General features: G+C 42.6%; 1 protein-coding gene across 1 annotated transcript in view; it reads right to left on the minus strand.

Moving 5' to 3' along the window:
• Window positions 1-17,135, minus strand: part of ANK3 (ankyrin 3) — a 353,466-nt gene that overhangs the window by 30,689 nt on the left and 305,642 nt on the right. The window contains 2 exon segments of the mRNA XM_060242643.1: window positions 1-7,249; window positions 12,773-12,854. The exon segment at window positions 1-7,249 is cut by the window's left edge and continues 467 nt beyond it. Of these exon segments, the coding sequence (XP_060098626.1) occupies window positions 1-7,249; window positions 12,773-12,854 (7,331 nt within the window).

Genomic DNA, 17,135 nt, shown 5'->3' on the forward strand with positions numbered 1-17,135 from the left:
GGAATCTTAGACCTTACTTCTACATGTGCAGGAGAGCTATTCTGTTTCCTTTTGTCAAGTTTACTCTCCTGTCTGACTTTAGTCACTCTGCCGGCCTGGCTACTGGTATGTGGGATGGCTTCTTTTGCTGAGGTAGCCTTTATGGGAAGTTTTGATCTTGCTCTATTCCCTAGAGGCTCTGATGATTTCTGCTGTTCTCCGTGTGTTTTTTGCTTACAGTGTCCTTGTGTCACACCTTTACCATTTCCTGACGTGTTTTTCGTTTGATTAACTTTCTGTGTGGGATGCTTGGGCTCAAAATGTTCATTTAGCACTATTTTACAGGTAACGCTATTAGTAGGTGTAGTGGGTGGATCCAAATTGTTGTTGTTATTAAAATTATCTTTTTGGAAATCATGCTTTTCTGCTTCCCTACCATTTGTCTGGCTAAGCAAAGCTGTACTCGTACCCTCTGCTATGGCTTCACACTCTAACCCCTGAACACCTGACATCACAGAGTCTACCTTATCTGTAACTTCTCCAGGGCCATCTTTCTTCAGCGTCATAGTAGAAGCAGAAATCCCCATTTTAATAGGTGTGCGCAATTTGGGATCAATTTTAGAAGCATTAACAGCTGTTGATGATTTCTCCAGTGAGCTACTACCCGGTGTTGCTTCTGTACAATCTCCACCGGCCTGGGTGATGAGCTTATGTTCAACTGCTGGTGTCTCTACGTCTCCCTCTAGAGTTTTTTCTACCGTTTTGTTCCCTGACTGTGGTTGTGTGATGGCAGTGACTTTATTTTTATCCCCTTCCCCCTTGTCCCCTGACTTCCCTTCAGAAGTATGCTCACCAATCTGAAAAAATTGGAGTCTTTCTTCAACAAAATCCCTCTTGCTCATGTCAATTGCGCCACTGCGAGTCATCTCAAACATCTTCCCTTCATGAAATGGGAAGGGGTTGGGCTCACTAGTTGGTGTACTTTCGTCTGTTGGAGTTCTGGCTGGAGTCGTATCAGGTGTTGTCGCTTGAGATCTATCTTCTACTCCCAGGCCAAAGGGCTTAGCCTCATCATCCCTTGATTTAGACTCAAAAACTTCATCATCCCCACGGTTATTGGACCAAGGGTCAAAATCTAGACTTTTAGTAGCTACTGTCTTAAAAGGTGTTGCAAACTCTTCATCTACTTTGTAACTGAAATAAGAGTCAGGAAACACAGTCCTGTCAGGGTGTCTGCCTTCCAAAGTAAAAAACTGGGCCCCTGACTTCTGCTCAGTCTTATCTGCAATTTTTTCAGAAGCTGGGCATTTTGATAAAGGCTTGCTTTCTTCTGCACCAATTTTCCCTTCTTCCTCAATAACTTCCAGCTTACTTTGGCTAAAGCACCGATCAGTCTGTTTCAAGATACCCTCTGTAGCCCATATGTCCTTTTTGGTTTCTACTGCTGGACCTGCAAGTTTAGAATCACTCTCGGTTAAGCCATCATCTTCATCCTGGAGATCATAGCCATCGAGAGAATCAATTTCAGTTGCATCTGTATCATGGGAGAATTCTGCAGTGGTTGCAATGGAACACTCAGTGACAGACTGGTCATTGTTCCCATTTTGCGCATTATCATTCTGGGGGGAATCAATGCCAAGATCAAATTCATTCGGCTTCCCAGCTTCCTTCTTTTCGGATGACTTATGCTTCAAGGCTTCTTTCTGGCCCTCTTCAATGTCATTTAATTTAAACATGTACTTTTTAATTGGTATGGGCTGATACAGGGATTCATCGTCACTGGAGTCACTGACATCTTCTCCTGGCGGCACAGGAGAAGGTGGCTGTACCCTTATGACTGGCTCAGCCAGCTGACATTTGTCATGCTCATCTTGCAGGTTTACTTCTATCATCTCCATCTCGCTCTCAGAAGAGTGGTGCTGCTTTTCTGATTCGGTTTGATCAGCATCTAATGGAGGAGGAGGTGGGAATTCAATGTAAGCAACCCTGTTCCCCTTTGGCCTTTTATTAGAATCTCTGTCTAGGTTATTGGGCAACACTCTGTCTGGTTTTGGTGCCTCCACAGTAATCTGTTTTACAGAGGTTGATTTAACCTCTGCTTCCTCTTCTGACTCTTCAGAAACCTCAGGGATAGGACTGGGTTTGCCTGGTATAAAAGCTATTAGCGAGTCAGGAGTTTTAGAGGTAAACTCATAGCTGACTTCCTCTGAGCTTGGTGTTTCAGGGGTCAATGGACTTTTCCCAGAGCTATCTATAAAGGACACCTGTTCTAACGTGTCATCTTCTGGACTACCCTGCGGAGAAGGAAGTTGTTTTTGCTGCCTGGTGGTATAAAAGCCCCCCCTTGTCTCTTGCACAGTCTTACACTCCTGACTTACAATTTTTTTAACAGTTCCTTGCTGCACCTCCTTTTCATACTGCCTCCCTACTTGAACAAAGCTGACATAAACTGGTAAAGTTTTTATCTCTTTTGTACCCTCAGCTGCAGCAGCTAAGGGGCCAGATTTCCCCATATTAGCATAATGATTTGAGTCAAAGTCCCTTGAAGCAGTCTCTTTCCCTGGGCTAATTTCTAAAGAATCCGGTGATTTACTAGGAGATAGCTCTGCATCCTCCGCAAGAGGACTTAACTCAGTGTAACCATGTTGCTTACTGCTCACCTTACTGAACTCTGAGTGCCTATTTTTATCTTGCTCTGAATAATCAAACTGTCTGTCATCTTTTTCCTTAGCTATACTGGCATGGGACAGTTTAGCTGGCAGTTCGCGGGCTGTGTTTTTTGACTGCTCGTGAATGCTATCAGGAATGTTAACTGATAACATTCTTTTTTCTTCTGAAATCCTGATTGGGATGTGGGATGTAGTTAATGGTTCCTTTTTCTTGGAAGTTCTATCCATCACTTCACTGGGGCATTCCCCTTCTCTGACCAGGAATTCTCTATACAGGACCTTTTTGGAGGGAGAGTTAACAGTCATTTCCTTCACCTCCTTCGAACGTGATCCATTTGTGGACACTTTGTGCTCATGTTCTGTCACAGTGATAAATTCACCAGCTTTGCCCATGTCTTTAGCCTCAGGGTGGGCGATGTGATTTTCTTTCACTACATCTTGAATAAGGACATGGGAAAGTTTTTCTTTTTGTGTTTTATGAGTCGATGTTCCGGGACTTTCCCACGTTCTATAGATCTTTTTATCCCAATTCCCCTTCGATAGTGGAGTGTCTGAGCTCAAACTGTATGACAGACCTTTCACCTTCTGGTCTGAAAAACCATCTGTAACAGCTTTACTTAGCGTTTCAGTCCTGTGTTTTAGTACTTCTGAAGCAGCAGCATCTTCCATAGCTTTCCCTTTGCTCAGGATGCCATCTTTTAATTTGACAGCGGACGCTTCTCTCTGAAGTGTTATGTTTCCATCAGCGAGGTCTATCTCTTTTGCGTGCTTTTCTCTTGCATAAAATTGGTAAACTGGGAGTTTGCTGTCTTGTAACTTTTTCACCGGGATTCTAGACTGAGTGTCCTGCTTTTTATCATCTTGTGGCAGCTCCTTACTCTTAGAGCCTATGCTCTGTTCAAACTTCAGCCTAATAGAACTGAGTTTGGATTGCTTCAGTTGAAAGCCAGTCGGTGAAGACTCGGGGGTTTTACTCTTCTGAGCAATTCCTTTGTGCTCCAACGACTGCTTACAGTCTTCAGTTTGCTGTGAGAGAGCCCTTCTCTCAGGGCTGCTGGGCAAACTAGCTGCTCTTCTTTCATCAGGTTTGGGAAAGCACTTTCCCTCATGGCCATACAACCCTCCTTTACTCCAGTCATCCTTTGAACCCGGCAGCTCAGTCACTGTCACTTTTTCAGGGCTGCTATGGGCTGAACTGCGGCCTGTTCCTTTCCCATTTCTTTTCTGTTGCTTCTTCTCCGGAGACTGGAGTTCATCGTTCAGTTTTTCTGTTTTGTCCCGGAAGAACTGTGATACTTCCGTCAGCTTCTCTTCTGCTTCCTTAACAGTCCTGTCCACCCTGTCTTCATAAATCAACTTTTCTCTACCTCTGTCTAATCTGTTCTCAGTAAACCGCATCCACATGGCTTGCTTGGGGCTACTAACATCTCCGGTATAATGTAACACTGTCACTTTATCATAATGATCATCTTTGGACATTTTACCTACACCGTTTTCTGATATATCTTTAGAGATTTTGGTGAGGATTTCTTTTGTGGGGGCTGTAGCTACTTTGCATCGCTTATCAGGCCCCTGCAAGTCTGAGCTAAGGGGTAGAACATGGTCAGTAACTGATTCCTCAGTATCAGAGTGAGACACATCTAGCTTTTCTGAGAGAAGCATTTTCTCAGCAAACCTGTATGACTCCCCTCTTAGTTCTGACAACTCATCATCATGGTACTCTACTGAGTGCTGGCTCAAAAGCTTCAGTGCTTTGTACGAGTCATCAGACATAAGTTGGGCAGAACTAGGGCGACTGTCTTCTTCCTGAGACACAGGAGTATTTACTCTAGAAGATTCCAGATAAGAAGGAAGTGACTCTTCAGCTGTAAGCTCTTCTTCTTCTTGCTGACCTTGTTCATCTGAACAAGGAAGAGCATCGTGCTTTTCCAAATCAACCCGGGGTAAGTCTTTCTGATAAACATACATTTCTTTCTCTGGATGTTTTTTTGTTTCTCTAATAATGACTTCAGTAGGTTCAGCCTCATTACCTTTTTCAATATGGACCTCTATTATACGCTCCAGTTTGGGTTTCATTTTGCTGTCCTTCTCTGCATGTTGTGGTGAAATTTCAGTTGACTTGCTAACATCTGGTGCTACCGAAGACTTATGTTCAAACAGACCTGCCAGTTCTTTGGAAGGATCACGTCCTGACTGAAAAGCTTTCATTATATCATGAACAGACATTGTTTCCTCAATTCTTTCTGAAGCATTCTCAGGGCATGGAGGCTTGTGGTATACCATTCTAGTTGTGGTAGTGATATGAGTCTCTTCTTTCACACGGACACCTTTCCCAAGAACACACTTGTGGTCATCATCTTCGCTATTAGCTTGCAACTGAAATGCTTTCACTTTTTCTTTGATAGATCCACCATTTGACCTGGGCTCTAGCTCCATAAGAGTGGGTTCCACTTTTGTTGATGGTGGCTCTTCTGCCTGTGGTTCAGGAACCTCTTCCGAAGAGGGTTCATAGCTACGAATAACGTGAACCACTTCAGTTCTCGTTTCTGTAATGACAGGAGGGATGGGGACATCGTGGAAAAGCGGTTTCGGCCCTGTGCTCTCTGCACTTTGTGGGGCTGAAGGTGTTTTCTCGCTTCTTGTTTCAAAGCCACTGTCAGACAATGGACTTTTATCTTGGTCATGTTGGGAAAAGTCATCTGGAGACTCTAAAATGGTATCTGTTCCAAAATAGGAATCAGCGATTTTGCACAACTCCTTTTCTGAAGTAGAAGGCCTCATGGAGGCTGGAGGCATTTTAAGCTTATGTTCTTGTAAAGCTGTGGCTGGTTTTAAAACTCGTTTTTGTCTCTCTTCACCTTCTCGTTTCCCCTCTTCAAATTTGTACTTTAAGCTTGCCAGTGAAGAACTCCCAATGTCATTGGTCAAATAATCAATTACTTTACTCAAGTTATAATCTTTTTCAGATACGGCCTTTGCTTTAATTTGCATTTTCTCAGGAATAGTTATAGGAGGATATATCATGGGCTGCCTTCTTGCTTCATCAATCTCATCTGCACTGAACTCTACCCATTCATCCTCAGATGAGTGTCCTTTATCATTTTTTGATAGCTTGGCGGATCCTTTATTTTCTAAACACACATCTTTTTTCAGTATCTCACTAACTTTTACTAAGTCCTCTTTTACTTTCTCAACAATTTTAAAAGGTTCTTCATCATCTATTCTACCCTCTTTTGTTAGTTCTGGCTGGAATGCCTTTTCCTCCATTACATCTGTCTGCAATATTGCTGTCATTCTTATTAGGTCCTCTTTCATCTCAGCCACATCTTTTAATATCTCCTGACTAGAGGATAAAGAAGATGGTGCGGACAACTTAAGAGCAGAGGGTGCTAAAAACAAGGATGATTTTATAGGAGATAAGTTTCGGTTAAAGTGAGGCTGGGTGCGTGTCTCTGTAGTCAATGTTTTAACAGGCGATAACAACGCAGCTGCCGATTTTGTAAGGGAAGAGGACTCTGGGAGCTTCTTTAGTGCTGGTTCAGACAAAACATTGACTACAGAATATACTGGCACTGTGATTGTTGATGAAGTAACTGACGAGGTAGTTGCTGATATTGACCCAAGAGATGTGTATAGTGCACCTGCAGAAGAAGTTCTTATTGACTGAAAGGCTGATGGACTCGAAGACACAAGCGACCTGAGTGGAGAAAATGGCATTGTCGTAGTAGTTGGAAACATTTTCTCAACTGTATCGGTGGCTGCATTAACAGCACAACTCGCAGAACTGGCTGCTGCAGTGATCTTGTCTTGAAATGTGGCTTTGGATCCATTGATTAAACTGGCAGGGGACGGATATTTCAAAGGTGATATGGACCCATTAACCATGGCTATTTCTGTATGCCCGACTATGTGTTTCGCAGGGGATGAGAGGGATGAAGCCATCGTGACTTTAGAGGATGAAACAGCATTAACTGCTGACTTAGCAGGAGACACCACTGATTTTAAAGGTGAAGATAAAAGCGGTGATGCTGATGTGATGATTGATTTAAATGGCAAACTCGAAGAGTACATGTTAATGTTCGATTTGGGAGATGCTGGAGGCGTCATGGTAATGGATGATCTCTCCAAAAGAGACCCAGCTGTAGTCACTGGAGATGTCCGAGAGGGGAAAGCGGAATTGGATGCCAGCCCTTTCAAACTAGTGCCTTCTGTTACTGCAGGAGCTCTGATGAAGGAACCAGAAGAGACTTGGATATTATACGGAGATGATGAGATCACGGTTTTTATTGGCGAGGCCATTGTCCGAAATGATCTAATCGGAGAAGCTACATCGCTAACAGATTTAACCGAAGATGTAGTAGAGGCTCCTAACGTGGATTTTATAGGTGAAGCAGAAGAAACAGACCATATTGATTTTAATGGGGAAGCTGTTGGAGTGTTAGAGGAAGAGCTTGATAAGGAAGTGAAGCCGGATTTGCTTTGTCCAGGCACTGTGATTGGAGCTGTGGTCCATGACTGATATGGTCTTGCTGAAAAGAATGGCTTGTATGAATAGGTAGCAGGTAGGGGTCTTGCAGCTCCTGCACTTCGTTCAACTGTTTCTTAAATTGTTAAATCAAATGAAAAATCAAACGTAAAAAAAAATCAACAAAAGTGATTGAAAAAACAGAGAGACCAGAGAAGGGAAAAATTGGTCAGTAAACGTTGTAATATTACAAAAAAGCAAGTAACAACTGTTTGTATGAGTTAGGATGGAGTAGGTAAAAATGAACAGCTGAACAGGAAGGGGGGAAAATAGAAGCAAGCCACATAATTTATGGATGATCCAAAATGGAGAAAGAAAGAAGGAAATGGGGGGAAAAAAGGCAAGATGAAATGAAAGACAGAAAAAAGCTCAAGGCAACCAAGTCTGCAAACAATGTGAAGAACAGAAAACACTAAGAAGGAGTCCGTTATGGTCCAAAGTAATAGTTGCAACCAAAAATTCTTCTCTTACTTCCTATTGACTTTCTGATGTGTTAGATTTGCAATTTTAATCTCCGTTCGCGCTCTCTCTCTCTTTTTTTTTTGCCTGTTATTGATATGCATTTGATTTGTGCAATTACTCGCAATTGTTTGCAGGAAAATTTCTATCATTCTATCCTTTAGCAGAATGGTTCATATGCTGTATAGTTAAAACCTACACAAAACAGTAGAAAACTTGTGCAAATGATATTGAGTAGCTAAAGTCTGCTTAGAAAACCACTCAAAACTATTTCATGCAGCACCCAAAAATATCTTTAAAGTGACAGGCAATAGATGTGCAAACTGTGAAGCAACAGGGAAAAAAGTCCATATCTCTCTCTCCCATGCACATTTCAGATATGCTTCACGCTCACAAAGCCAATAAGAGCAAGAACTTTTTCTGACTCAAGGATTAAAAGGGGGAAAAAAGAAATCTCGTTTTGCATTTCTTGTCTTTTTCATGCGATATTCCTTTAACTAGGTCAAACTTAAAAACGAAAACAAAAAATCACATGAAATGACTTTAAGAAGCATTTGTCATACATAAAAAATGGGAAATACAATTAATGGGGGGAAAGTGAGCAAGCAAAGCAACCAAAACTTTTGTTTCGTAAACTTTCTTCATGCACGGTTTGTCATGTCAGAACAAGCACATGGAATAAAACAGTTTGCATGGTGTACTATGCAGAATACTGCAAAATGTTCAAAAAAATCTTTCCACAGAAGGCATTTTAGAAGAAGAGTACACTTTTTCTACAAGATGTAGTGTCTTGGTACCTTTTGAGGGCACTTTGCATAGCAATTCAAAGGAAGACCTATTCAACTTTGGCGAACTCAAAAGGTAACAATGTAGATCACAATGACAACCTGGCAAAGACAAATCGGCAAACTGTGGGCATTCTCAAAATGCCCAGTTATCACAGGTTCCTCAGATCAAGTGGAGACTCTCATAGTTTGGAGCTGCTGGCTGGAGCTGTCATGTTATGGTCCAGGCAGGGAAGCCATAACATCAATATCTTTCAATACGAGAATGAAATTCAGAGCCTCAGTTCATATGATATTAGTGGTGGTCCTCACAGGATGGGAATGGTGGGTTGCCCCTCTCCTCCACTACATGCTTCGAAGAATATGCGAGCCTGGCCTTTCCACCCACTGACTGCTGATCACACAGAGCTCCATTAACACAATTTCTTCCCCAGTTTTCAATTGAGAAAGAAACTGTGTGAATGGAACTTGGTTCACATGTCCTCTGGAGAGCACAGAAGGTGGAGGGGAAGGGCTACCACTCTACTGATTGAACCAGGCAGAGTTCCTTCATGACGAATGATTAAATGGTTAAAATAAATAAATAAATTAAAAAAACTTGAAGGCACAAGCTCTTCATTGGGAAGTTATAACTGGAACTAAAATACCTTCTCTCCACACCTTTCTTTGAAGTTATGTTGATAATATTTCAAACCAGTTTGGTCCGTTTTTAGACGACCAATAATTCACTGTGAAAGAATCAATGTACAACTTGTATTATCCTAATAAAGTAATGCGAACATACATGCTTTTCTAAGAGCTGTTCATTGTACAATGGACAGTTAATATATTATAAACATGCTGGATGAACATATAGATGAGGGGAAAAATAATGCTGTGATGAATGCTTCCTGCACTGCAATAAAAGAATGTTAGATCCCACGTCCTATTATTGCAACCTCTGCAAGAGAAAGAAATATGCAAAAATAAAATGAAGTAATATTCCAGCTTGTGCGAGTGAGAAGGCTAGCTTTCGGTTTTGCATTAAATGATCTGCCGTCCCATATTGCTTTGGCCGGCATTACAAGATCACATGGGGAGAACAGAGATCATTACTTTCCTGCTTCCAATGGGAATAATAATCACATGCAAGGAGATGTAACTACATCACTGTCTTATTCCACGTGACACTCTACCAAAGGAGCAGGGGATGAATCCACAGGGGAGTGGCAACCATACTGCTAGTGAACCATAAGAACTGTCCCTACGCTTTCACCTAAAAGGAGGTATTTCTACAAGACCTTTTCCCCCAATCCACATTAGTATCTCATTTCTTTGCTTTGACATAAGATTTACTTTAAAAAAAGAAAGACATTGACCAATTCCCCACTAGCCTTGTTCAGGTCTCGTTGCTCCGTTCCCCACGGTGCTTCTGCTGGATTTCGCATATGATGCCCCAAGGCAGCGAGTTGCCTCGCCTCTTTTCAAGTTCCCTCCATGGCAGGCAGAAACTAGTTTTCAGAGGATCCTGCCTGCCGCGGAAGGAACTTGAAAAGAGGTGGGCCAACTTGCTGCCCCAAAGCAGCTTGTGTGAAGTCCAGCAGAAGCGCCACAGGAAAAGGAGCAATGAGACTGGAACAAGGCTAGTGGGGAATCAGTCATAATTACAGCCAAAAATCCAAAGAGATGTGAAACTAGTGCCATAAACACAAGTGGACTTGCTCTGGCTAGAACTGCTCCCTCTTTGCCTTATAGCAAACCAGTGTTCCCTCAAAGCTGAGTTAGCAGGAGCTAGCTCACAGTTTTTTAGCATCTGGCTCACACATTTTTGTCTTAGCTCAGGAAAAATGGCCCCAGAGCACACTAATTGATGCAGTAGTTCACAACTTTAATGTCAGTAGCTCACAAAGTAGAATTTTTGCTCACAAGACTTAGAGGGAACATTAGACTAAGCAAACTGCTTTTGAACTGAGGGGAGTTTCAAAAGCTTTCTGACTCAGCATGGTGTGGATGTCAAGTGTTCAAAGCTGGGGGAAAAACTGTAAAAGATTGATCTGGATGCTCCATGAATCAGCCTAAGTTGTTCTTTGCAAACAACGCGATTCTGAAACCACCTGCAGGCAAATAGCCACACAGGGAAATAAAACTTCCATGGTTTGCGTGTACAGAGTAGATTCTTATTACTATGTTTTTACAAGCCAATTGCAATTACCCAATTAGCTCAGTCTTCTGGTTTTGTGTGTGGAGTCTCCCTGACCTTTCAATAAATGACTGCCAATAGGAGGAAAAAAATTGGTCATGATCAGCTCATCAGCTTGTGAATGAGCTGTTAATGCGCCACTGAACCAATCATTCAATTCTATCACAGTGATTTATCAGAATCAACTGCCCAGAATTCCTGTCATTTCAGTTTCAAAGATGAAAAAACAATAATGCTAGTGATTTTGGAGGAAGCAATGCCTCAGAACATTTTGTATCTATAAATGTCACGGGGATACTGAGTGTAAACCCTATCATCAAGCTCTAATGAAGTGACAAATCCAGCAAGCAACTTAACTATGAATTTTCCAGGCAGTGGAAAATATTTGCCTTTACTACATTAGGAGCCAAGAAACAGCCCCAAAACAGACTTTTGTGAATCTAGAGGGGTATCACAAGCCTTCCCCGCCCATCCCCTCTGTGTACATTTCTGAGTGTTGTTTTTATTGCCCAATAATCTGAAACACCTGGCTAAAATGCCACAAAACCAATCAGCATTAAAACACTGCATGAAAATAAGAATAGTTGATGATCAGATCTGTCAGATATGAAGATCTGAGATAATATCCTAGTGTTGCTCAGGACTTTTTTTGCAGAACAACAGGAACTCATTTGCATATTAGGCCACCCCCCATGCCAAGTCAGCTGGAACGGTGTTCCTGTATCCCCACCCCCCTCCCAACATGGGAATATGTAGGCCAATTTAGTACTCTCTTGACAACTAAAGGCCCCCTTTCTTATGTTACAGCAACAGGATGCATGCCACTTGCTTGTGGGTGTTTCTCACTGCCTTTCAAACACGCCGATCACCAGGGCTTTTTTTGTTGAAGAAGCCCCGCAGAAACTCATTTGCACATTAGGCCACACCCCCTGATCTCACCATTGTTTCACACAGGACTTTTTGTTGGAAAAGCCCCACAGGGACTCATTTGCTTATTAGGCCACACACACACTGATGCCAAGCCGGCCGGAACTGCGTTCCTGTGTGTTCCTGCTCAAAAAAAGCCCTGGAGATCACATGGGAGAAGTTGGCCAATATGACTGAGGAAGTAGTTGACTTTCTTTGAAGGCAGGCACAGGAAATACCTGCTCTACCCTTGGGAGAAAGACTGACATTTGCCGCGAATCCCCCCAATTTGTCAAGGCTAAGAAGAGCTCCTGAATAAATGGACAGCCATTAGCCATTGAATAACATCTTTCAATGACATCCGCTTGAGTTCCATATTCTAATGTTACAACAGCAGCATAGAAGTTATCACTGGAGAGAACCACCCACAGTGCTCCAATATTGTAAGAAATGCTCCTGCGCTCAAGTCTCCATGTCGTTGTTTCTTCCCCAGAAGACCCGCCCCAGTCTAAAACATGACAATATGACAGGTGTACCAGCAGCTCACAGAGCTGAGATATTTTGATCTCGAGCTGCAGCTGCTTTCATGATCTCCGGTGCATGTTTGAGAGCACATGATACTGTGCTAAGTGCTGTGTAAAAGTGCCCATGGAAAATCTGCGAGCTACTGGCTATAATGATACATTGTTCGCATGAATGAATAGCTCTTATGAGTGAAAAAGATGACGCCATCATAAATATAACATATAAGCTGACTTCATATATGAAAGAATTTCAAATAAAGTAGGATAGGGCCTTTTAAAAGGCGGCATCTCTGGCAGAATTGCATGTTTGGCAGCAAGAACTGCTGCATTAGAAACTGAAGTTTAAAGTGACAGCTTTTGTGCAGGTAGTTCTCTTCCATGCTCGCTCACACATAATCTATGAGTTTTGCCTGTCAACATCACCTCCTGCATTAATTTTTGCAACAGATTGAACCACCTTGTCTTTTTAAACGTGTAGCAGAACAGCCTGTCTTCTTTTTTTTGCTATGTTAACACAAATTAGAGATTTTGCACTAATCATCCTTTTATTCTGTGGAGGACATGCAGTTTCCTGTGCCTGAATTTTTCAGGTGGTCTGCGCTCAAAAAGAGCTCACGGATAATTAGAGTATTGGATCAGGATTTTTTCCCCCCAAAAATGACACCAAAATACAACGTTTATAGAAAAAATGTCTCTTCTTGTGAAACAGTGGTTTATGGTATTAGTAAATTTGTTAAGAAACTCACTCATTCCAGGTTCAGTCAGATAGCTGTAGCGCTTACGTAAAGCAAGGGAGACAAAATTCTGGCGCCGGTCTGTTTTCTCCGTCTGTAACAAAACATACTTATTTTTGGTACCTTCAGTGACACAGTTACCATCTAGAGCAAGGTGTTTTGTTCTATTTGCATCCTGTATTTTCCCAAATACCGATCAAATTAGGAGTGTACTTCTGGACAGTTCGGTTCTGAAACAGTGTCTGAAATTTCCTGCTTAATTTCTAAGTTGGAAACATCTGTTTTGAAACTAAACAGGGAACTTTGGGCATTGCTTCTGATTCAAAATGTCTGAATATCCGAGCAGAAAGAATGACACGAGCGACTCATTCACAATAATAATAAAAAACTACCCATGCTCCCCATCACACCTTAGATCTTGTGGAGAGTTAGCTATATATTGAACAGTACACATTTCAAGTAAGAAGGGCTATGGATTTACCTCAAAAAAACTAAACAGGGATGTTTCTAAGCATGACAGGCTATTCTGAAAGACTGGACTGACCTGAGGCCCAACAATGCATGCACCTCTAGTCTGGATTTAATTTACAGTCCAAAACAAAAAGGTTTTAATTTTTCTTTCAGTCATTTCACCTTCCCTCGTGAGCTCAAATCTTCCCTCAGATATCCCTCGGTTACTCATGGCCAGTCCTGAGGTTGCACCCTACTGGCACCTATTTGAAACATGTACCTTAAGATCCACGTTGTCATTGAAGAATGGATATAAAGGTGTCTGTTTCATTATAAGTGTATGCTTGAGGGGGGAAAGAAAATGATAAGTTATAAGATGCACGTCAGCACCTCATCCGGTGCTGCTTTCCCCCAGGATCTGAGTTATGGTTGAGGTTGGAAATGGACTCAAGAGAGAACACAGTCCAGCCCTTCTCTTATCACAGATAGAAGGTAGCAGGGCTTTTTTTTTGTAGCAGGAACTCTTTTGCATATTATGCCACACCCCTCTTATGTAGCCAATCTTCCAAGAGCTTACAGGGCTCTTCTTACAGGGCCTACTGTAAACTACATCAGGGGTGTGTAGACTAATATGCAAAGGAGTTCCTGCTACAAACAACCCCCTAGAAGATAGTGAGTGAACTATGAGAGTTGCATGTTAATTTGGATGTGGGATCTATCTGACCCCTTGAGACAACTGGTTCTATATCACAAGATCAGACATGCCTTGTGCTCAAGCAAAACAGGAGTTCTTCAGCTCATATTACCTTCCACCAGTGATGAAGGGTGTGAGGGAGGCATGGGGAGGAGTTCAGAGTGCCAATTTCAATCCAGGTAGAATACAGGAGCATATCCAGGGCTTTTTCTGTAGCAGGAACTCTTTTGCATATTAGGCTACACACCCCTGATGTAGCCAATCCTCCAAGAGCTTACAGGGTTCTTCTTACAGGGCCTACTGTAAACTCTTGGAGGATTGGCTACATCAGGGGGGCGTGGCCTAATATCCAAAGGAGTTCCTGCTACAAAAAAAAGCTCTGAGAATATCAACCTCTTAACATAAAACAGACAAGTATATATCCATTCTTGAGTGACACTGGCACATATTTTGAAGACACATATATTGTCAGTAAAGTGTAACACCAAAACCAGTCCCCCCCACTATAGGACTCTGCTAGATGTCCTAGCTCAATGGACATGAAAGAGTACATTTTTTTGCTATATAGTATTGTTATGAGAATACCCCTTAGCTTATCCATCTCAACCATATAGCAGCATTATCATTAGAGCGATCATTTGGGTTAACAAATGAGAGCGTCCACACACAAGGCTACAGTTAACACATGTAGAACATTAATAAGGCTAGAACCGAGGCCAAAGTGCTCCTCCCGAAATGAACTTGCCATGAAAGCACATAAATCACAAGGTACACCTACGTTAAAGTGAATACATAAAGGACAAAAAAAAGGCATGGAAGGGTTTCTTGTTTTAATATGCACAAATGCGGAGATGCAGATTAGAAGGCAACTGCTAAGTGGGAACACCTTGCAGAGTTGAGAAATTCATTCAGGGCCTTCTACTGTTATGCTTTGAAGCTAAGCCTTCAGGACTGAATGTAAATATTCTGAGTTATTTTGTAACCCCAACAATTTTTTTAAAAAAAGTCAGTTTGAAATTTATGGACATTAGAAAACTCGTATCGTGTATTGGATTGCTCCATGCCTAAGGGTAGAGACCCGACAAATGGAAGCACATTCAATTGAATTTGAGTGAGAGAGCTGAGTAGATGCTTCATTCTCCCCGTTCCAAGATCACCAGTAATTGAACATGCTGAATCATACCTTAATTTGTTTTTACACTATGGCCATAATGAACAAATCAGCCCGAAACATACCAGAGGCGGTAGGTGCAAGCCATAATCGCTATTGTGCTGATTCACCTCTCACTACTGCTGTAAAGGTGTTCATAGACTTGCAGCTTCCGGCCAGGAGCTTTGACCGTGCAATAGCCTTGGGGATTGCTGCACGGCTGTGAAATATCCTGACCTAGTGATTTCCTAGATCTTGACAGAACAAAGTTTGAGTCCAGTGGCCATTTAAGGCTATAAGACCCCCTATAAGTAAGGCTTAAGGAAACTGTTTCAATGTATCTGACGAAGTGTGCTTACCCATGAAAGCTTACACTGTGAATAAAACTTGGTTGGTCTTCAAGGCGCCACTGGACTCACACTTTGTTCTGCTGCTTCAGACCGACCCGAATCTACATCTTGACAGTTTGTGCTGGCTTGGGTGCGCAGGGGAGGAACACTGTCAAGCCCCTCCATTTCCTCTTTAGTTATTGGTGCAGTGTGGTTTGGTCACTCTGCTCCTGTTACTAAAGAGGATTTTTTGGGGGGGTGGGGGGGCCCTAACATTTATAAGGTTAGATCCAAAAAACTGTGAACAGAACACCTGCTGGTTTCGTTCCACATACACTTGGGCAAGAGTTTGTAGACTAGTTTGTGCAGCGCTAAAATATTCAGGTTCCTAGAAATTCTCATGCCTTTATAAGAGGGTTTGCAATTCTGCTGGAAAACAGGTGGATTTAGTTTCAATTTCTGTATGCAAAGCTCTGCTCTGAGTGAAGGATAGCCCTCTTATGAGCATAAAGCCAACCCCTCACATTCAAAAAGAGCACATCTGAATCCAACTAGGGTTCTTAGCAGGCCTGGAGAAAACGTGTTCTGTCTCCTTAAAAAAGGCTTAATGTGTGGAAATGGGTAGCAAAGCTTTTCCATGGTGTGGAGGTAAATAACATCTACTGGTGATAACATGAAGTTTCTATTAAAGGGGCAAGATTTTTTTCCCCTCCAGGCAGTTGGAAAACCTACATCCGAACCATGAAATGAATTAATGCTTGCTTTATTATGAGAAAAGAGTGATTAGATGTTTGCTAGGTCCTGGCCAGAAATCACAAGACTAATAAATATGGGCCAGATGGTATCAGGTACATTTCCCCATTCATTCATCTTCAGCTCCATTTATCTGCTATAGTACCCTGATCTGACTTGCAGAGCATCACAAGCCAGGAGGTTATTTCCACAGCCGATCTATTGAAACCATCCTCTGCGGGGGCCCCAGCTAGGTGCATAACAACATTCCCGATCTGCCAATCCCACATGGTTTGGAAAGGAGACCCTTCCACACTCCACAGAGGTGTACAGTGGTCTTCTCCTCTCCTGGCCTTTGACTGGAAGCTTCTCTCACCAAGAGCTGTAATCTGGTGCCTGGGAGAGGAGCTTCTGGACACCCCCTATGCATGGTGTGAAAGGATAACCCTTGGCTGGAAAGGACAAAGCACATTAGCCATGTGCTTAGTCTACTGAGAGCACCTTTGACTGAAGGCTGGTGGGAGACAGGGGAGGGGGTAGAGAAAGAATTAGGGAATCCCTCCCAGATGTGCAGTTTTTTATAAGCTGCACACACCGGGACCGATTCCCCACTAGACTTGCTCTGGTGTCAGAGCTCTCCCCTCCCCCTGACGCTTCCATCCGATTTCACACAAGCTGCTGTGGGGCTGCGACTCACCCCACCTCTTTCCCAGGGCAAGCTGAAACCAGTTTTCAGAGGATCTTGCTTGCCGCGGGAAAGAGGTGAGGTGAGTTGCAGCCCTGTAGCAGCTTTTGCGAAATTGGACAGAAGTGTCGGGGGGGAAAGAGGTCCCATGCCAGAACAAGCCTACTGGGGAATTGGTCAGGGTTGGTTCCTATGCCTTCCGGGAAGTTGGACCTATGACACTCTTCTGGCTAAGTCTTCCTTCAACAGAAAAAGATTCATGGACGAGGACTTTGTCTGGTGGAAAATGACTTTTTCTGCTGAAGGACAGCTTCCTCTGAACAAGGAATGTCCTT

Source organism: Heteronotia binoei, chromosome 6, assembly GCF_032191835.1.
Source record: "Heteronotia binoei isolate CCM8104 ecotype False Entrance Well chromosome 6, APGP_CSIRO_Hbin_v1, whole genome shotgun sequence".
In the NCBI taxonomy this organism is placed as follows: domain Eukaryota; kingdom Metazoa; phylum Chordata; class Lepidosauria; order Squamata; family Gekkonidae; genus Heteronotia; species Heteronotia binoei.